This window comes from Electrona antarctica (genome assembly GCF_951216825.1).
Source record: "Electrona antarctica genome assembly, chromosome: 15".
NCBI classification, from domain to species: Eukaryota; Metazoa; Chordata; class Actinopteri; order Myctophiformes; family Myctophidae; genus Electrona; species Electrona antarctica.
The window spans coordinates 17,069,635-17,086,900 of record NC_136796.1 but is presented as its reverse complement, the minus strand read 5'-3'; the positions used below and the strand labels follow the sequence as shown (position 1 = coordinate 17,086,900).

General features: G+C 44.2%; 1 protein-coding gene across 2 annotated transcripts in view; it reads left to right on the top strand.

The window, feature by feature from the left end:
• The window catches only part of gon4la (gon-4 like a), a 31,801-nt gene extending 20,309 nt beyond the window's left edge, over positions 1-11,492 (top strand). Inside the window, exons 18-26 of one of the 2 annotated variants that reach the window (XM_079523046.1) lie at positions 417-533; positions 1,842-2,876; positions 3,702-3,779; positions 4,735-4,932; positions 7,202-7,345; positions 8,500-8,775; positions 10,300-10,397; positions 10,836-10,938; positions 11,309-11,492. In XM_079523046.1, coding sequence (XP_079379172.1) covers positions 417-533; positions 1,842-2,876; positions 3,702-3,779; positions 4,735-4,932; positions 7,202-7,345; positions 8,500-8,775; positions 10,300-10,397; positions 10,836-10,938; positions 11,309-11,422 — 2,163 coding nt within the window. In that variant the 3' untranslated portion in view covers positions 11,423-11,492. Of the gene's footprint in view, positions 1-416; positions 534-1,841; positions 2,892-3,701; positions 3,780-4,734; positions 4,933-7,201; positions 7,346-8,499; positions 8,776-10,299; positions 10,398-10,835; positions 10,939-11,308 lie in introns of both variants that reach the window. The other variant, XM_079523045.1, reaches the window with a different exon arrangement.
• The last annotated feature ends 5,774 nt before the right edge of the window (positions 11,493-17,266 follow it).

Below are 17,266 nucleotides of genomic sequence, written 5' to 3'. Positions count from 1 at the left end.
TTATCTACAGCGTCATGAGGTGCCCACGGTACAGCGTTTATCTACAGCGTCATGAGGTGCCCACGGTACAGCGTTTATCTACAGCGTCATGAGGTGCCCACGGTACAGCGTTTATCTACAGCGTCATGAGGTGCCTCCCACGGTACAGCGTTTATCTACAGCGTCGTGAGGTGCCCACGGTACAGCGTTTATCTACAGCGTCATGAGGTGCCCACGGTACAGCGTTTATCTACAGCGTCGTGAGGTGCCCACGGTACAGCGTTTATCTACAGCGTCATGAGGTACAGCGTTTCCAAAAATCATGAAAACTTTTGTTTTTAAATGTTGAACATTGTGTGTGTGTGTGTGTGTGTGTGTGTGTGTGTGTGTGTGTGTGTGTGTGTGTGCGTGTGCGCGCATGCGCACATATCGTCTAGATGTACCGTAACCAAGGTGTGGTGGGTTCGATGCCGTTAGCATGTGGCAGAGTGAAGCCTGCAGATCAACGCCCCCCTCTGGAGAAAGACGTCAACACATTACCTCACTGGCTGACTGTAACATCACCTTCTATTATTCTATTTTTGAGGGGCGCTAGCCCCTCCTATATACAGCTTTTGTCCACACACGTCTCATATTTGCCATTGACAATGAAAGGAGAAATTCGGTCAAATGTCCGCCAAATATGACGTAAATGTGTGGCAACACAAACAGTAAATGCCATTGACAATGAAGGGAAAATGTACGTCATATGTAGACGAGCAAATCGGCTAACCAATCACATAATTCAGTTGTTCATGATGATAAGAGTGCCCCTCACTTCACACAGGTGTGTGATTTTTATTGTGTGTGTGTGTGTATATATATATATATATATATATATATAGTGCAAAGCAATAACCAATGGCTAAATAGAATTGTTATATATCAACAAATCAACCCAAAACTAGAAAAAGTGCCCTTCTGGGCACAGGTCTCCACCAGGAGGATAGGACTGTGTGAGATGTTTGGCAAAATGTTTAGGATTAATATAAACATGTTTTTGAGGCATTTTGTTCCAAAAATGTGTTTTGCAAAAATCAACCTGTTGGTGGTGCTATAACAGGCCAATGTGAAAAGGGTGGGATATATTCCTCAGCCTAGTAAGAAAATGTGTGAAAGATTTCATGTAAATTTCATGCTGCGTTCAGCAGGCCGTTCTGGAAAATGTGGGGCAGAGGTTCATCGTTGGCATCCAGGGAGTGTGTGTGCAAAGTTTGGCATCGACCGGGTTAACGGTGCCGGAGATTAGCTGGTAACAGACGGACGGAAGGACGGACGGACACACACACACACACACACACACACACGGACACACGGACGGAGTGCAAAACATACTCTCTCCCCATGCCTTCGGCCTGGTGGAGACAACAATTCTAATAGTTTTTGTATTAACTGTATTAAAGGTTGTTGTTGTGCATGTGTTGTAAGCTTGTAGATGTTCTCTACGTTTGCGTTACACTGTAGTACTATAAAGTAGTGCATTAATCTATAGGAAATAAAATCACACCTGTGTGAAATAAGGGGTGCTCTAATCATCGTACGTCATCATCAAGAATGGTGGTCCCTTATTGGCCGAGGGTTCCCACCGACATATGTCGATTTGCTCAGACACATATGACGTAAGTTCTCCATCCATTGTCAAGGGCATTTAATGTTTGTGTTCAGACAGAATCCACACTATAGCTCTTTATAGGAGGGGCGCCCCTCAAAAACGAAACAAAAAAAGTCCAAATATGGTGATATGAAGTTCCTGCCCGGCAACAATGTTTGTTTGATTAAATACATATTTTCTGTCTTTTTTCTTTTTTTTTGTTAATGATCAGTGGAGTATTCCATTCATCCACGAGTCACTCAAACACCATGCCGACGACAGTGGCACTCCCATAAGCGCTGCTCGAGGAGCCCGTCGGAAGCGCCCGTGTCAACGGGCACTGATGAGGTCATCGAAGGGGCGGAGCCTGAGCGGCAGCGGTACTAGTCTGCGCTGCCCGTCCCGCCTTCCCCCGGACATGGACTTCCGGCGGATCGGTTTTGTGGCCGTGGAAACGCCACTTCCCTCCATACCGCCTCCCTCCTCCTCCTCTCCCTCCACCTGTCCACCCGTCTCACTCTCCATCCCTCCACCTGTCTCACTCTCCATTCCTCCACCTGTCTCACTCTCCATCCCTCCACCTGTCTCACTCTCCATCCCTCCACCTGTCTCACTCTCCTTCCCTCAACCTGTCTCACTCTCCATTCCTCCACCTGTCTCACTCTCCATCCCTCCACCTGTCTCACTCACCATCCCTCCACCTGTCTCGCCCTCCGTCGTCCCTCTGTCCTCTTCGCCCCGCTCCCCGTGTAGCCCCACCCCCGGCTGTCGGACTCTCCCGTCGCCGTGCACCTCGGGACTTGTCTTCTCCTCTGCATCCCCTCCTCCCCCGCCGGCCGTGATGCTGTCGTCCATCGGTCAGAGATATGGAACCTTCGCCAGGTTGGGACGGTTGCCCGGGAGACCATTGCGATGCGGATCGCCTCCTCCTCGTCACACGACGCAGTCTGGCGGAGGGAGGAGAGAGGAGAGAGGAGATGAGGAGGAGAGAGCAAGAGACGAGAGAGTAGGTGAAAAAGGAGATGGCGAGAGAGGAGGTGAGGAACAAGCGGAAGACAGAGGACTTGAGGAAATAGGAGACGAGGAGCTAGGCAATGAGGAGAGAGGAGATGAGGAGCTAGGCGATGAGGAGAGAGGAGATGAGCTAGAAGAGGATGAATGGACACACCTGGAGTTACCTTTCCGCCTGGTTCTGTCAGACTCCTCACCGTCACACGCAGGAAGTGTCGCCCCCGACGACGACCTCGGTGACCCCGAGGAGAAAGTGGTGAGACCGAGAGTGGTGAGACTACTTAACACACTAGATGTACAGCAATTAAGAAATAGTATCATGCTCCCCGCCATTGCTGTAGATGAGCCTTTTGGCTCTTTAAAATATGGGTAAAACGGGGGAAATCCTGGCGTGAATTACAGCGAATTAATTAATGAATCCTGGCGGCACAGTGGTGAATGGTCTCTGGGCTATTTTGTCAAATCAAAGGTTAAAGCCGTGATTGGTTGGCTGTATGTCGCAGTAACAGCAGTGATTGGTTGGCTGTATGTCGCAGTAACAGCAGTGATTGGTTGGCTGTATGTGATTCTATACATTGCGAATCCACGCCAGCTTAATTAATTAATTAACCTCTTATTGCCAAGGTTTTCCCCCTTTTCAACCCTTATACTATCGGCCGTTGAATAAACCTTGTTTTTACCAGAAACGCAATCCCGGGCGCCGAATTGGAGATATAAGCGATTGAAAGCAGCACATTGATGTAGATGCACACACAATCTAACATGGCGCGTTCCAGTGTCACACTCGCCACCAGTGACACACTCCATGTTAATTATTTAGGAAACACAGCACACTGTGTTGGGATTGGGACGGCCAAACAAAAAAACGTCAGTCGTGACATTTGTCTTTGCTTCAATTCCTGTGTGTGTGTGTGTGTGTGTGTGTGTGTGTGTGTGTGTGTGTGTGTGTGTGTGTGTGTGTGTGTGTGTGTGTGTGTGTGTGTGTGTGTGTGTGTGTGTGTGTGTGTGTGTGTGTGTGTGTGTGTGTGTGTGTGTGTGTGTGTGTGTGTGTGTGTGTGTGTGTGTGTGTGTGTGTGTGCAGGGCAGCCTGTGGTGTGATCAAAGTGAGGGTCAGAGAGAGACCGACGTTTTAGCCTTCGCTCAGGATTATACCAACAGAGTAAGAACCTGCCTATCTGTCTTATTCGTCTGTCTTCCTGTCTGTCTCTATTCGTAAAGCAAAACATTGAACTGTGTGCTGAGAGTTAACAGTCAAAATGTTTAGATCTTATTGCATGCATATATATATATATCCTAAAGGTCCTTTCAGACAGGGGGCGAGTGATGCAGGCGTTGTCGTCTGGATCAGCGAAAGGTCTGCTCCAGGTTTGCCCATGAGGGGCGCGGGACGCGTATCGTGAAATAAAATCACACCCGTGTGAACTGAGTGGTGTAAGGTTTTATATAGCATGATCAGCTGTGGTCTGACGTAATGTCTGACGTTAAAGATCTTTGGCTAGGTAGACTCGTCTTCTGATGTGATGATTTGTGACCATGAAGTTGATTCAGCTGGAGTTTTTGTCCGATGTGAGGTATTATATAAGGTAAGGTATTATATAGCCTGATCAGCTCTGATCTGACGTAATGAAATCACACCTGGATGTGATTTCACAACTGGCTTTTTTTGTGCAGAGAAAATGACCATGGTTGCTACGGTCATCCAGTTCACCCGGGTGTGATTTAATTACGTCAGAAATTATTTTGAACATAGCAACCATGCTCATTTTTTTCTGCACACAAAAGCCAGTTGTAGGAGTGGTTTACACCACTCAAAAATAAGCTCACCACAATCCAGGTCTAGTCGCCTGCGGGCGTGTTCACCAAACAAGCTATTAACTATTTTTTGGGGGGAAAAACGTTTAAATATTTTTGAAAACTTTAGTGTTTGTGTTTGCACCGTTTTATTTTACATCACCATTACATCACGTAATCAACATGAGTTAGACTTTAATATGTTTGCGCCCCTCACTTCACACAGGTGTGATTTTTATATTGTGATTGATTACTTTAAAGTACAAAATCTGAATACTCCCTCTATCACTGATCTCTCTCTCTCTCCCTCCCCCTCTCTCTAGTTGTGTCAGTGTGTGTCGCTCGCCCCAGACAGAGCGGAGCGTTTGTTATGTGCGTTGGAGCAGTTTGAGCGTGATGGCGACTGGGCATGCCCAGTAGAGCTCTATGGCAGACTGGCGGCTATTTTGGACCGATGGCCTCAAGTCCTCCGAGACTACGCAGCCTTCCTCACACCCACACAAGCTCAGGACTGTGGACTGGTACGTGTGTGTTTGTGTGCGTGCATGCGTGTGTGCGCGCGCGCGTGTAATTACTATACATGTGAGGACCAAATGTCCCCACAACTATAGCAGAATTTCAGAAATTCCCTACATTTGAGAAATGTACATTGATAGTTCACCCACAAAATTACTTTTTTGTTGTTGTTTTTACTATCGATTACTCACCCCATGGAGACTTGAATTAATGGATATTTGTTTTTGTTAAGCCATTCATTTGATGAGAAGCAGCGGTTCCGGTAGGAGACACAAAGAGTCTCCTTCGTTGAGTCACACTCCACAGTAGCGAAAGTAACACATCTATGTAGAGGTGCACCGATGCATCGGCCGACAATCGGTAGGGGCCGATGTTTGCCTTGTTGACTGCCGGTGGCCGAACGGATAGCGGAGCGGTCTTGATACCGGAAGGTCGCCAGTTCGAATCAGCGGTCCGACACGTTAAAATTACCACCGCTGAAGTGCCCTTGAACAAGGCATTGAACCACTACGATGAAATGTGTTCTATGAGCAGGGCCTGGCTGGAAGTTCTTGAGCTTAGCCCAGATACCCTGGGTAAATATAGTAATCATTTCATTTAATTTAATTTCCATCGGTAAAAAACTTTAGTAGCCGATGGTCTGCTCTGCAGGCAAATCCGGTAATACACCCTAATAACGGAGATGTATGTCGCTCAGTGCAGTGCAGAGTCTGAGTGCAGTGATATTCCTCCTCCCCGCAGCCTCCCCCCCTCCCCTCACACACAGGCAGCGGGCGCACCACTCAAGACAGGACAGGACAATTAAACTTTTTTTTCTTTTTATTAGGGCTACTCGTCTGTATAAGCGCCCATGTGGGCCGTTATTTGCAAACTTAGTCAGCCTCATTTATATTACCGTAAATATACACAGCGTGTTGAGTTTGCACTAAGCTCTCCTATTTTCTGCACGCCTCTCACCGTGGCCTCACCACCTCACAACAGCACTCCACATCCCCAAAATAATCATTCTTTCCAATGGACCTCCTGTTCCAGAGATAACACTCCCTGCACTCCCTTCCCAGACCCCTTGTTAGGATGTTTACTGCATTGGATTGGAGTAATATCTAGTAACTGCCTTCCATTTATATTTCACAAAAGTTTTGCTCTTGTCGTACCTTCCACTCCAAAAAAGCGCTTGAGAGACAGACCAGTGCAATTCATCCATCCAGACCAAAAGCAAAGCCCCCGCTGTTAATTTTCGCATTGTAAACAGCTGTGCCTCGTTATAACCACACAAGTTTCTAACTTGCGGTCACAGTCGCGATACTTTTCAGTTGTGTGGCCTACTTTTATATGGATTTATCTGTAACAGAAAGTTCTATCCAGACTATCCACAGTCCCATCTCCCAGTCACGAAGCTGGGACTGACACAGACACAACCAGAAGTGTTGCCAGTATAGCTCTATGGCAGAAACAAGCAACCTAGGTCTATACAAAATAAGCCAAAAAGAAGCAACACTGGTCCTTTCTGGCCAGTGTTGCCAAATCTGTTTATAAGCGATTTTGGGATTATTTTTGTAGATTGAAAAAAATATTTGGGGGTCCTTTGCTCTTGGCATGAAAATGTTTGAGAACCACTGCTCTAAACCAATATTAGACAAAGTTTACATTACTCTCTCTCTTCTCCTTTTGCATAAATGAAATATGCCTATTCATGATTCTGCTTATAGAGAAGTAGCCTATGTGAGTTTGTTTTATGGAAACAGTTGTCTGTGTTGAATGTGCTAATTGCACAGAATTATTCAAGAGAGAAAATGGGCAAGCCATAAAAGAATGCACATTGCACTTGTCTTTTCATACGTCATGTGGAAATAAGGCACATAAAAAAGTAACATTAATGTTGTCATTTTATCAATCGGCCACTGGCCCCTTGCCATTTTCATAATGTGGCCCACATGTTCAGCTATTTGAGTATCCCTGGCCTAGTTCCTTATAAATGCCCGGGGGCCAAATCGATTTTGCATATTAACAGCCCGGGCTACCATTTGGAAAAATACGGTATACAAACATCGGCATCGGAGGCTATCGGCTAGATTGTTTTTTTTAACATCGGTATCGGTATCGGCCAAGAATTTCCACATCGGTGCACCCCTACATCTATGTGTCTCGCATACGTTGGCGCAACTCCTCGACAGGAGTTAGAATGCGTTTCAGATGCGTTGTTGGCACGGCACGTCTCATGCAGAAGTGTTGTTGGCTTGAGCCTGTCCTGCTGTTCTGCCGTTCGTCCTCTAGGTGGCGGAGCAGCGTCTGTTTGAACGCAGCAGGACGTTTCTAGGGCACCTGGAACAGAGCCTGGGCCTAGACTCCTCCCACTACCAGGAAGTGGTGTCTGTTCTGCAGGGAAGCTCTGCCCCCGACCCGTCTAACATCAGCAAGGTACTACAACTACTTTACTTCTATTACTAGTAAATAGAAATTCTACATGGGCTGTAGTCCAGGAATAATTGGCATTATCTACTAGCATGTCATAGTAGAGTGAATTATGTTAAAAAAAAGAAAAGAAAAAGTGCAAAATCAGTACAGAGTATACAAATGTAACCACATGTACCATCAAGGCTAATTTGCACACTTTCAATTTACGAGTTACAGACTCAACGTAAGGGTCGCTTTGGACCACTGGTGGTCCAGGGACCCGATGCTGAGAACCGACCAATTCAGTCTCATTTTAAAGTCGGTCATCATCTCTTCCTCTTTCATTTTAGACAGACTCTGGAGGAGTAATATAAAAATGTGTTTTTCAAAAGTCGGCCTCCTGGTGGAGCTATAACAGCTGTTATAGCTCAATAGCATAGGCTGTTCTGGAAAATTTGGGGCAGAGGTTCATCGTTGGCATCCAGGGAGTGTGTGCAAAATTTGGCATCGACCAGGTTAACGGTGCTGGAGATTAGCTGTACACAGACAGACGGACGGACACACACACGGACGGAGTGCAAAACATACTCTCTCCCCATGCCTTCGGCCTGGTGGAGACAATTAGACGTTGCATTAGTGATGTAGGCCAATGGTTCCCAAATTATTTTGGGAGGTCCACAGATGATTAGCTTAATGTGCTACGATTTTTTTTAAGACCCTTTTAACACTTCCTGCCCGAGACGGAAGTTCCGTCTTTCCAAGCCCATCTGCTGACTGCCCAGGATGGAGATGTTCCGTCTTTTAAGCTTTTTAATTGTTTGATATTGGCGAGCGATATACTACAGTCTGTTGTGCAACTTTCGAAACCACTTCCGGTTGGTCAAATGTGTTCCCCCTCCAATTTAGCGGACGGGAGGAAAAATATTCAAACGCTAATATCTCTGATTCAAAATCAATGATTTAGATATTAATCTAAACATGCGCTTTTGACGACTTTTGTCCTGTCGCAAAAAAATGTCAACATCTAACGACTCATTTTCTCCCATATGGAAAGTTTTGAAATACAATGCCAGATGACAACAAAAGATTATAAAAATCACTGTATATACAGGGACAAATACAGCACATTATTATGATAATTATTCAATTATATCAATAATGTGACTTCTGTTACTCAGATCTCCTCCCTCCTCAAAGACCACGCCCACCTCCAGGAGGAATTCTGGGTTTTCTTCAAAGACCTCCATGGCAACCGGCCGTTGCTCCCGGCCGCGGTGCCGGCCCAGCCCGAGACCACAACAGAGGCAACAGGGCATTCTGTTTCCCAGAATGCCCGGAATCGAACCAGGAAGAGAACGACGAGACGCCAGCGTTCCAAAACCAATAGGAGGAAGGGAGGAGGAGTTCTAAAGAGGGGAGAAGAGGAGGAGGAGAACAGGGAGCTTGTAGCGAAGGTGTGTTTACTTTAGGGCAGTGGTTTTCAACCCTTTTCATATCAAGGCCCATCATGCACTCAGCATTTGAGCCACGGACCACCATTTGATTTAGCCTAGATTTAGCCTCTCATGCAGAACCAAAACGGAATATTTTGTTATCATTGGATAAGATTTTGTTGTATTAATATTCGCCTGCATTCGCCTGCATTCTCCAATATTGTCTAGACTTCTTGTAAATTGTAATGTAGATGTTTAACTCTTGAGAGCGTAAAATGTAAAAAAAGATTTTACACTCAAGAGTTAAACAACTATAAGGGTCCATTTGGTTGCCAACTATCTATCAGTTAGCTGGGGACCACCTGGAACCCCATCAAGGACCACTGGTGGTCCCCGGACCACTGGTTGAAAACCACTGCTTTAGGGCATAGAGTTAGAATATATTTACTTCCGCATTTTCCCTGATTTGCACACGATTCTACTATAAATGCGACACGTCTCTGCGTGCGTGTGTGCGTGTGTATACAGTTGTAATGCACGTAACTCGAGAACCGTTTGACCCACCGACTTCACATTCGACACACGCGTTCCACACCCTCACAGGGAGTGCAGTGCCAGGTATCGAGTCGGTCAGACCCACGGTTCTCCAGAACCACCACAAAAGGCTCTGGTCAGGCTCTGCCAGTGGGCCTAATGAGGCCAACTCCTCTCACCTGTGCAATTTCCAACCTCTGCCTCAGCCAATTGAGGCTCAACCAATCAGGCTCTGCCAGTGGGCCCAATTGATTGCCAAGTACACTTTTCAGTTTGCAGTCTTCACACACACACAGGCACATACTGTACACAGATCTCCATGTGGGACACCGGCTGACAGTTAAAACAGGTGCTATGGCAATGTATATCATTAGGTTCCCAAGTTGCATCGTTCCCAAGTAGGCCAGTGGCCGACTGCGACGGGCACGTACAGGTCTAGTCCTACTATAAACGCGTTCCACACCCCCGCAGTCGGTCGGACCCACGGTTCTCCAGAACCACCACAAAAGGCTCTGCTCAGGCTCTGCCAGTGGGCCTAATCAGCCTAAATCCCCTCACCTGTGCAATTTCCAGCCTCTGCCTCAGCCAATTGATTGCCATGGCAACCCCACACCTGACAATTGATTAGCCTACTTAACCAGTCCACTTTTCACAGTCAGTCAGCCCTCTTCAGAAACAGGCAGATACAGCGATCTCCAAAGTTGACAACGGGTATTATTAGGTTCCCAAGTTGCATCGTTCTCAAGTAGGCCAGTAGCCGACGGGCACGTACAGGTCTAGTTGCTCAAATGCGCAAGACTTGAGCACAGAGCAGGCACACTAGGCTTCATGTGGTAGATGCACGGGGATTGCACGCGCAGTAGAATTTTGCATAATTAAGTCTTGCAATCACAGATTTGACCACCAATGCCGCAATGTGATGGCAGCTTCACCGTTGTATGTATGGAATAATGCACTTTATAAGTGCTAATAAAAACATACAGTATTTAATATATTGTTATCTTATCTTAGGGGGAGGAGCAAATAAAGGATAAGGTGGAGCTTCCATTCTGTGCTAGAAACATCAGTGTGACTACTCCCACTGGAGAGAAAGTGACTGTGTGGACACGGTGAGTACAGCTGTGTGTGTGTGTGTGTGTGTGTGTGTGTGTGTGTGTGTGTGTGTGTGTGTGAGAGTGTGAGAGTGTGAGAGTGTGAGAGTGTGTGTGTGTGTGTGTGAGTGTGTGAGTGAGGAGGGAGGTGTGGTGTGGTGTGGTGTTGTGATTATGCTTAGAAAATAGTGACAGCCATGACGTATAGTGTGTGTTTATCTCCAATTGGTCATTGACGGCCGATAGCCCCTCCTATATCCAGCTTTTAGCATGCGTGTAAACACAACGATAATGAATGGCCAGTTTTGAGTGATTGTGTAAACACAAACATTGCGTAGCCACACACATTGAAGACGAAGGTGAAGACACAGATTCTAATTGGCCGGGATGAGATGTTGTATGATGATGTACGATGATAAGAGCGCCCCTCACTTCACACGGGTGTGTTTTTCTCAGAGAGGAAGACCGGGCCATCCTAACCGCCTGTCAACAGGGCGGAGCCAATCGGAAGACGTTTCGTCGAGTCTCCACCCAGCTGGGAAACAAGACGGCCAGTGAGGTGAGAGAGTGACCAGTTAGTGACCAATGATAGAAGAAGGTAACGATGATCCACACTAGAGTTCTCAAATTCTGCCCAAACCCAACCTACCCGACCCAACGTTTTCGAATAGGCCTGAGCCTAAATTGTATCAACATAATAATATTAAGCACCACACCTTTTACAGATGATCAGCTCGTCTGGTAAGATATCATTATTGACATTCTTTCTGGTTAATAACGTTGGTTCAGCCCTAAAAACGTATTCAAGAAAGAAAGGACATCGACGTCACTTTTTTGGCTATGCAATATTATTGAGGCATCTTAAAAACACTATAAAAATCTCCATTCCCCTCTCCTCTCCTCTCTTCCTTTCCCCTCCCCTCCTCCAGGTCAGTAATCGGTTCAGACATCTCGTTCAACTGTTCCACTCCGCTTCCCATCAACCCACTTCCTGTTCTGTGGACGATCAGCCAATCAACAGCCAGGAGGCGGCCCCTGACTGACCATCAAGAACCTACAAAAATGAACCTTGGTTGAAAAAAACTAAAGTTGTCATTTAACCCATTTAGACATGAGGACGACATTTTAAAAATGTCTTCTAAATCATGACAATTTTCTGAAAAACCTGATGTTTCTACAGTATATCAGTGGTTCTCAATATTTCATGTCAAGGACCCCAAACATTATATGTATTTGGTCGCCGACCCCCATATGAAAATATATTGTTCCAGGGAGAAAAGATTTGAGTTAAAAACGTTCGCTCTGAAAGAATATATATTCAAAGATTTACGCCACATTTTCACGATTTTTCAATAGCTAAAGTACAACATAATGGCAAAAGTGGTTCCCGCCCCAAAATGGGTTAAAGTGGGATTCTGGGACCCCCAGGGGTCTTTGAGGGGATTCCAGGGTTTCCCCAGCAACTCTAGTTATCTCATTTATTGCGGCTAACTGTTAGCATAAACCCTAGTTCCAGGTGCCACCATACACATTCACTTTAAAAGATGGAGTTTGCCCCCCCCCCCCCCCCACACAAACACTCGCTACACACACTCGAGTATCATTGGAACAAGCACACACTGTTTACCTTTCATCAGAAGCTTTTACATGGCGGGAGCGTCGCGGTACAAAGGCACAAATTAAATCCGAAATTTGGATGGCAGAAGATCCACCAAGGATCTTTTTAATTTGCAAGAAATCTGAAAGAATTCAGGTGGGGGTCTGCGGTAATAATATATATCTCTGCTGTCGGGCAGAAACCACCTAAATGTTCATTTTTCAGGAAATGGAAAAAAGCTAAATATAATTTTATCAAGAAATGAAGAAAACCATATATATTTTTAAAAATAAGGCAATACAAAGTTGGTGTTGTGACTATATATTGTCAGATACTTGCATGTGTTGTTATTATCACCACTTTACCCGAATCCATGCAGCTCAAGTGGAGTTGGGAGGTTTTCTCTGTCATTATCAGTCATTGATAAGAACAGCTGACAGTGGTTCTCCAAGCTCGCACAATGGATTGCAACGCGTGAAAGAATGCCCTGATGTTTCACGATACTGCTTATATAGGTCAGGTATACAATAATAAGCAGAACTTTGAATATTACAATAACTTCTGCAAAGAGGCGTTTGCGGAAACAGAGTAGCAGTTTCAGTAGAACTAGTGAGAGAAATGTTATATGAACTAATTTCTTGTCACATTGTTCTCCTCTGAAAGTAATACATAGATTTTAGAGATACATTTGTTGTCGTAACATTAGTGTCAGTGCTAAGTTTGATAAACAGGTACACTGCATTAGTCTGCATATAGTTACTTTTAACAGACTACGGGGAAACAAACCTGCCCCACTAAAGTATGTTTTCTTCAGTCTGACACAGCAGCAGCTCTGTGGCACGCAGGCGAGATGGGGTGGAGTTACGCAGTTTTGCAGAGAGCTTGAGGATCCAATGGATGTTTGTTTTTTTTCACAAGCGCTTTTTGATACTTTTCATTGTTTCAATGTTTACTTAGACCTGATTCTACAAAATGTCTTCCAAATCGAGTTTTCTGAAAAACCTCACGTTTCTATGTCAGTGGTGCTCAAATTATATTTCATGTCAAAGATCCCCAGAATTATGTAATTGGCCGCCGACCCCCATCTGGAAATATGTTGTTCTATAGGGACCCCCCAGAAGCAAAGATTTGAGTTAAAAACGTTCACTCTGAAAGAATACAAATACAGATTTGCGCCACATTTTCAAGATTTTTCAAAAATAGCAGATCTACAAGCTTGTGCTGCACTATGAGCTTGTAGATCTGCCATTTTTCAATAGCTGAAGTATAACATAATGCTTAAAACACCAAAAGGGGTTCCCGTCCTGAACTAATTTACTGCCAGAGTAAATAAATAATTCATCCCCTGACTGCGATTTGTCGTTTTTCCTTACCTTTCAATTAGTCACAGAATACTAGTATGATCGATTCCCCGATCCATGATAACTACGGGTTTTCTCTGTGCTTCCGTTGTTTCGACCCTCGATTATGCAGTTATGGTCCGTTGAAAATAGAGCCAAAGAAGTGAGGCGAGAGTTTTCTTTTTTCAATAACACGGAAGTCAACGATGAATAAAATGTTGCGATCATGTGATATCCTTTTTTCCCTGTATGACTGAGGGTTAAATGGTGACTTATATGTTAGTGAAGAGCGCCATCTAGCATAATAACTAAAAACACAACAGACGTCCAAAGCCTTGGTGGTGCAGGCTTTGGATTGACAGACATCTTCAGCAGTCAATTTCAGTTAACATGAAAACATTTGAGAACCATTGCCCTAGCCCAGTGGTTCACAAAGTGGGGTCCGGGATCGCAAGATCATGCATCAAAATGTGTTTAACTACTGAAACCCTATATCTCTGCTGTCGGGGAGAACCCACCTAACTCCAAAATGAAAATGAAAATAATGTATTTTTCATGAAATTAAGAAAAACATCTATTTTTAAAACAATGCAATACTGCCTCATCAAAGTTAGTATTGTGACTATATATTGTCAGATACTTGCATGTGTTGTTACATTATCACCACTTTATCCAAATCCAGCTCAAGTGAGTTATGAGGTTTTCTCTGTCATTATCCGTCATTGATTTATGAAAAGAAATCAAAAAGCTAAAACATGGAATTAGGTAGTTTCCTCCCGGCAGCAACGATTATGCTCAGCTATTTGACAATATAGACGATCTACAAGCTCACAACATGACATTGAGATCAATTTAGAATATTTATATGAATCATATCGACAATACTCATCTTGTATGGGGGTCCCTTGCACAACGTATTTTCAGATGGGGCTCATTTTAATAGCTAATTTTTATGTCGTTTTAGTCTTCCAAAATTCCATTTTAGTATTTTAGTCGTCTGGAAGTTTTTAATTTTAGTCTACTTTTAGTTGATTAAATATAAGATTTTAGTCAACAACACGGCTCACAACGTTCTGAGATGTGAGCGCCATTCATGTCTGCGACTCGCCAGACAGTATATGTTTAAATGTAAACGTGTAAAAGTGAATGTGGTCCCACGCACGTCTGTGGTAGCAGAACTGGCGTCTCATTTTTCCAGTGGCACCCCGTCGGCACACATCCTCAGCGGCCAATTTATTTTATCGTTTCGATGTCACTTTAGTCCTGCGAAGCGTCGTTTGACACCTGACGCTCCAAGCATGAATTGGCCTTAACGGTGAGGATTGAACCTGTGGCGTTAGTTACACGGCGGTCTTTAATCAGTATACTGAAACCTGACCACTGTTGTACTGACCAGTACAACCACACTCTGATTCTGTTGTACTGGGAGTTTACTAGTACAACTACAGTCTGATACTATTGTACTGACCAATACAACCACACTCTGATACTGTTGTACTGGGAGCTGACCAGTACAACCACTGTCTGATACTGTTGTACTGGGAGCTGACCAGTACAACCAAGTCTGATACTGTTGTACTGGGAGATGACCAGTACAACCACAGTCTGATACTGTTGTACTGGGATATGACCAGTACAACCACTGTCTGATACTGTTGTACTGGGAGATGACCAGTACAACCACTGTCTGATACTGTTGTACTGGGAGCTGACCAGTACAACCACAGTCTGATACTGTTGTACTGGGAGATGACCAGTACAACCAAGTCTGATACTGTTGTACTGGGAGCTGACCACTACAACCACAGTCTGATACTGTTGTACTGGGAGCTGACCAGTACAACCACAGTCTGATACTGTTGTACTGGGAGCTGACCAGCACAACCACAGTCTGATACTGTTGTAATGGGAGCTGACCAGTACAACCACAGTCTGATACTGTTGTACTGGGAGCTGACCAGCACAACCACAGTCTGATACTGTTGTACTGGGAGCTGATCAGTACAACCACAGTCTGATACTGTTGTACTGGGAGCTGACCAGCACAACCACAGTCTGATACTGTTGTACTGGGAGCTGACCAGTACAACCACAGTCTGATACTGTTTTACTGGGAGCTGACCAGCACAACCACAGGTGTTGAAGGTTTGGTATTGCTAAACTTAGATGTAGTTGTTATTAATCATATTAGGAATATCTGGAAGTTTGGACTCTGGAGATTACAGATAGCCTTGCCATACACCATTGTGTATTATTATTATGATGGATATTAATGTTTTATTTTGTGTTGTTGGTGAACTTTGTTTTCACGTGGCAATAATGATTACTATATTTCTTACCGAAGTGTTGTGATGACCAGTGTTGATTTGAACATGAATGTGATTTATTTTCAAGTTGTTAATAAAGATCATGTTAAACTGAAACGAGACATAATTTCTGTCTGATTCTGTTTAATATTATGAATACATACAGTAGAGTCAGACATCTCTGTCTCTCAATGTGTTAAGATGTCCACATGGTCATTGGATCAAACTCCCCCAATGTTTATTGAAAATATTTCACTGTGAGCACTGAGACATTTAAAGACACTAGAACGGTGCCCATGTTGTGAGGCCAGATCCATATATGGAGATATAAGGGTGATCAGGTCCAGAGGCTTTTGTGCTGGTTCTGGAAAACCGGAAATGCATTCCCCACCCAGTTATTATGTACAGTATGTGTCCGTTTTATGCCCATATATGGAGTTATTTGTCAAGCATGCCAAATGAGGCTTTTGTGCTGGTTCTGGACAACCAGAAATGTGAGTACTCGTTCCACCCATCATCTGTCTGTCTGTGTCCCTTTTATGCCCATATATGGAGTTTTCTGTATGTGTCAGTCTGTGTTAATTTATTCATATATATCCTGGGCCTTATTAACACTTTGATTGCTACAGGATCTCGGCAGGCCTATTTTGATGTTGCTACCGTTTAACATTGCACAAAGGCCTTGTTCGGGGGCCCACAGCAAAATGTTCTCTTATAGCGAGAATCACACGCATACATCAAAAGAAAGCTGAACTTATCCACTTCAATTTAAAAAATACATTTTGATTTTACCATGTTCCATTCTGGAGATATTGACCTTTTTGCAACACCTGCATTTGCCTGGAAGTGGTTATCTTGAACAGCGAGCAGAGTTATGGATGGTTTAAAGTCAGAGACATTGACAGGCAGATATAAAATTGAACCCAATAAATATCCTATACATCCTATACACCGAATGAAAGCCCTGAATGTGTACTTTTACGAGGAAAACAATATACATTGATCCCATCTACAGTTAGACAGTAATTGGTTATTGAATGCAGCTTGTGCCCACCAGATAACTTCAGAGAAGACATGGACGTGAACTCCTCAATATTCACAAAATAAGGCCTATAGCGACATATAAATACTATATACCGTATGAAACAGAAGACTCTCTGCTTTCATAAGAAAAAAACTTCTGCTGTAGTAATAATAAAAATTACACCCATGTGAAGTGAGTGGTGCAACTCTGTCCCATATTCTGTTCTCTGCTTATTCAATACAGCTCGCTATATACGGACTGAGGCAGAAAGTCATGTAAACCTTTTATTTACAGTTTGGTCTGTAAACTTCTACTGTAATAATAAAAATCACACCCCTGTGAAGTGAGCGTTGCAACTGTAGAGAACAGTTGCACCGATCCGTACGGCTATAAAAAGTCCCATTCCACCGTTCGGTTCAGAACTATAGTATAACGATGAGACGCGTTGTCATCATCAGCTGATTTTGTTTTTCAAGCTAGTATAGGGGAACATGCCTGGGCATGCAGCATGGGGGCGATGGAGGGAAAAAAAAGCTTCACCCGGCTGTGATGTCGACGACAAGGAAAAAATGACTTCCACAGATCACAACACCACGGTTTAGGACGCGGAAAAGTTCGTT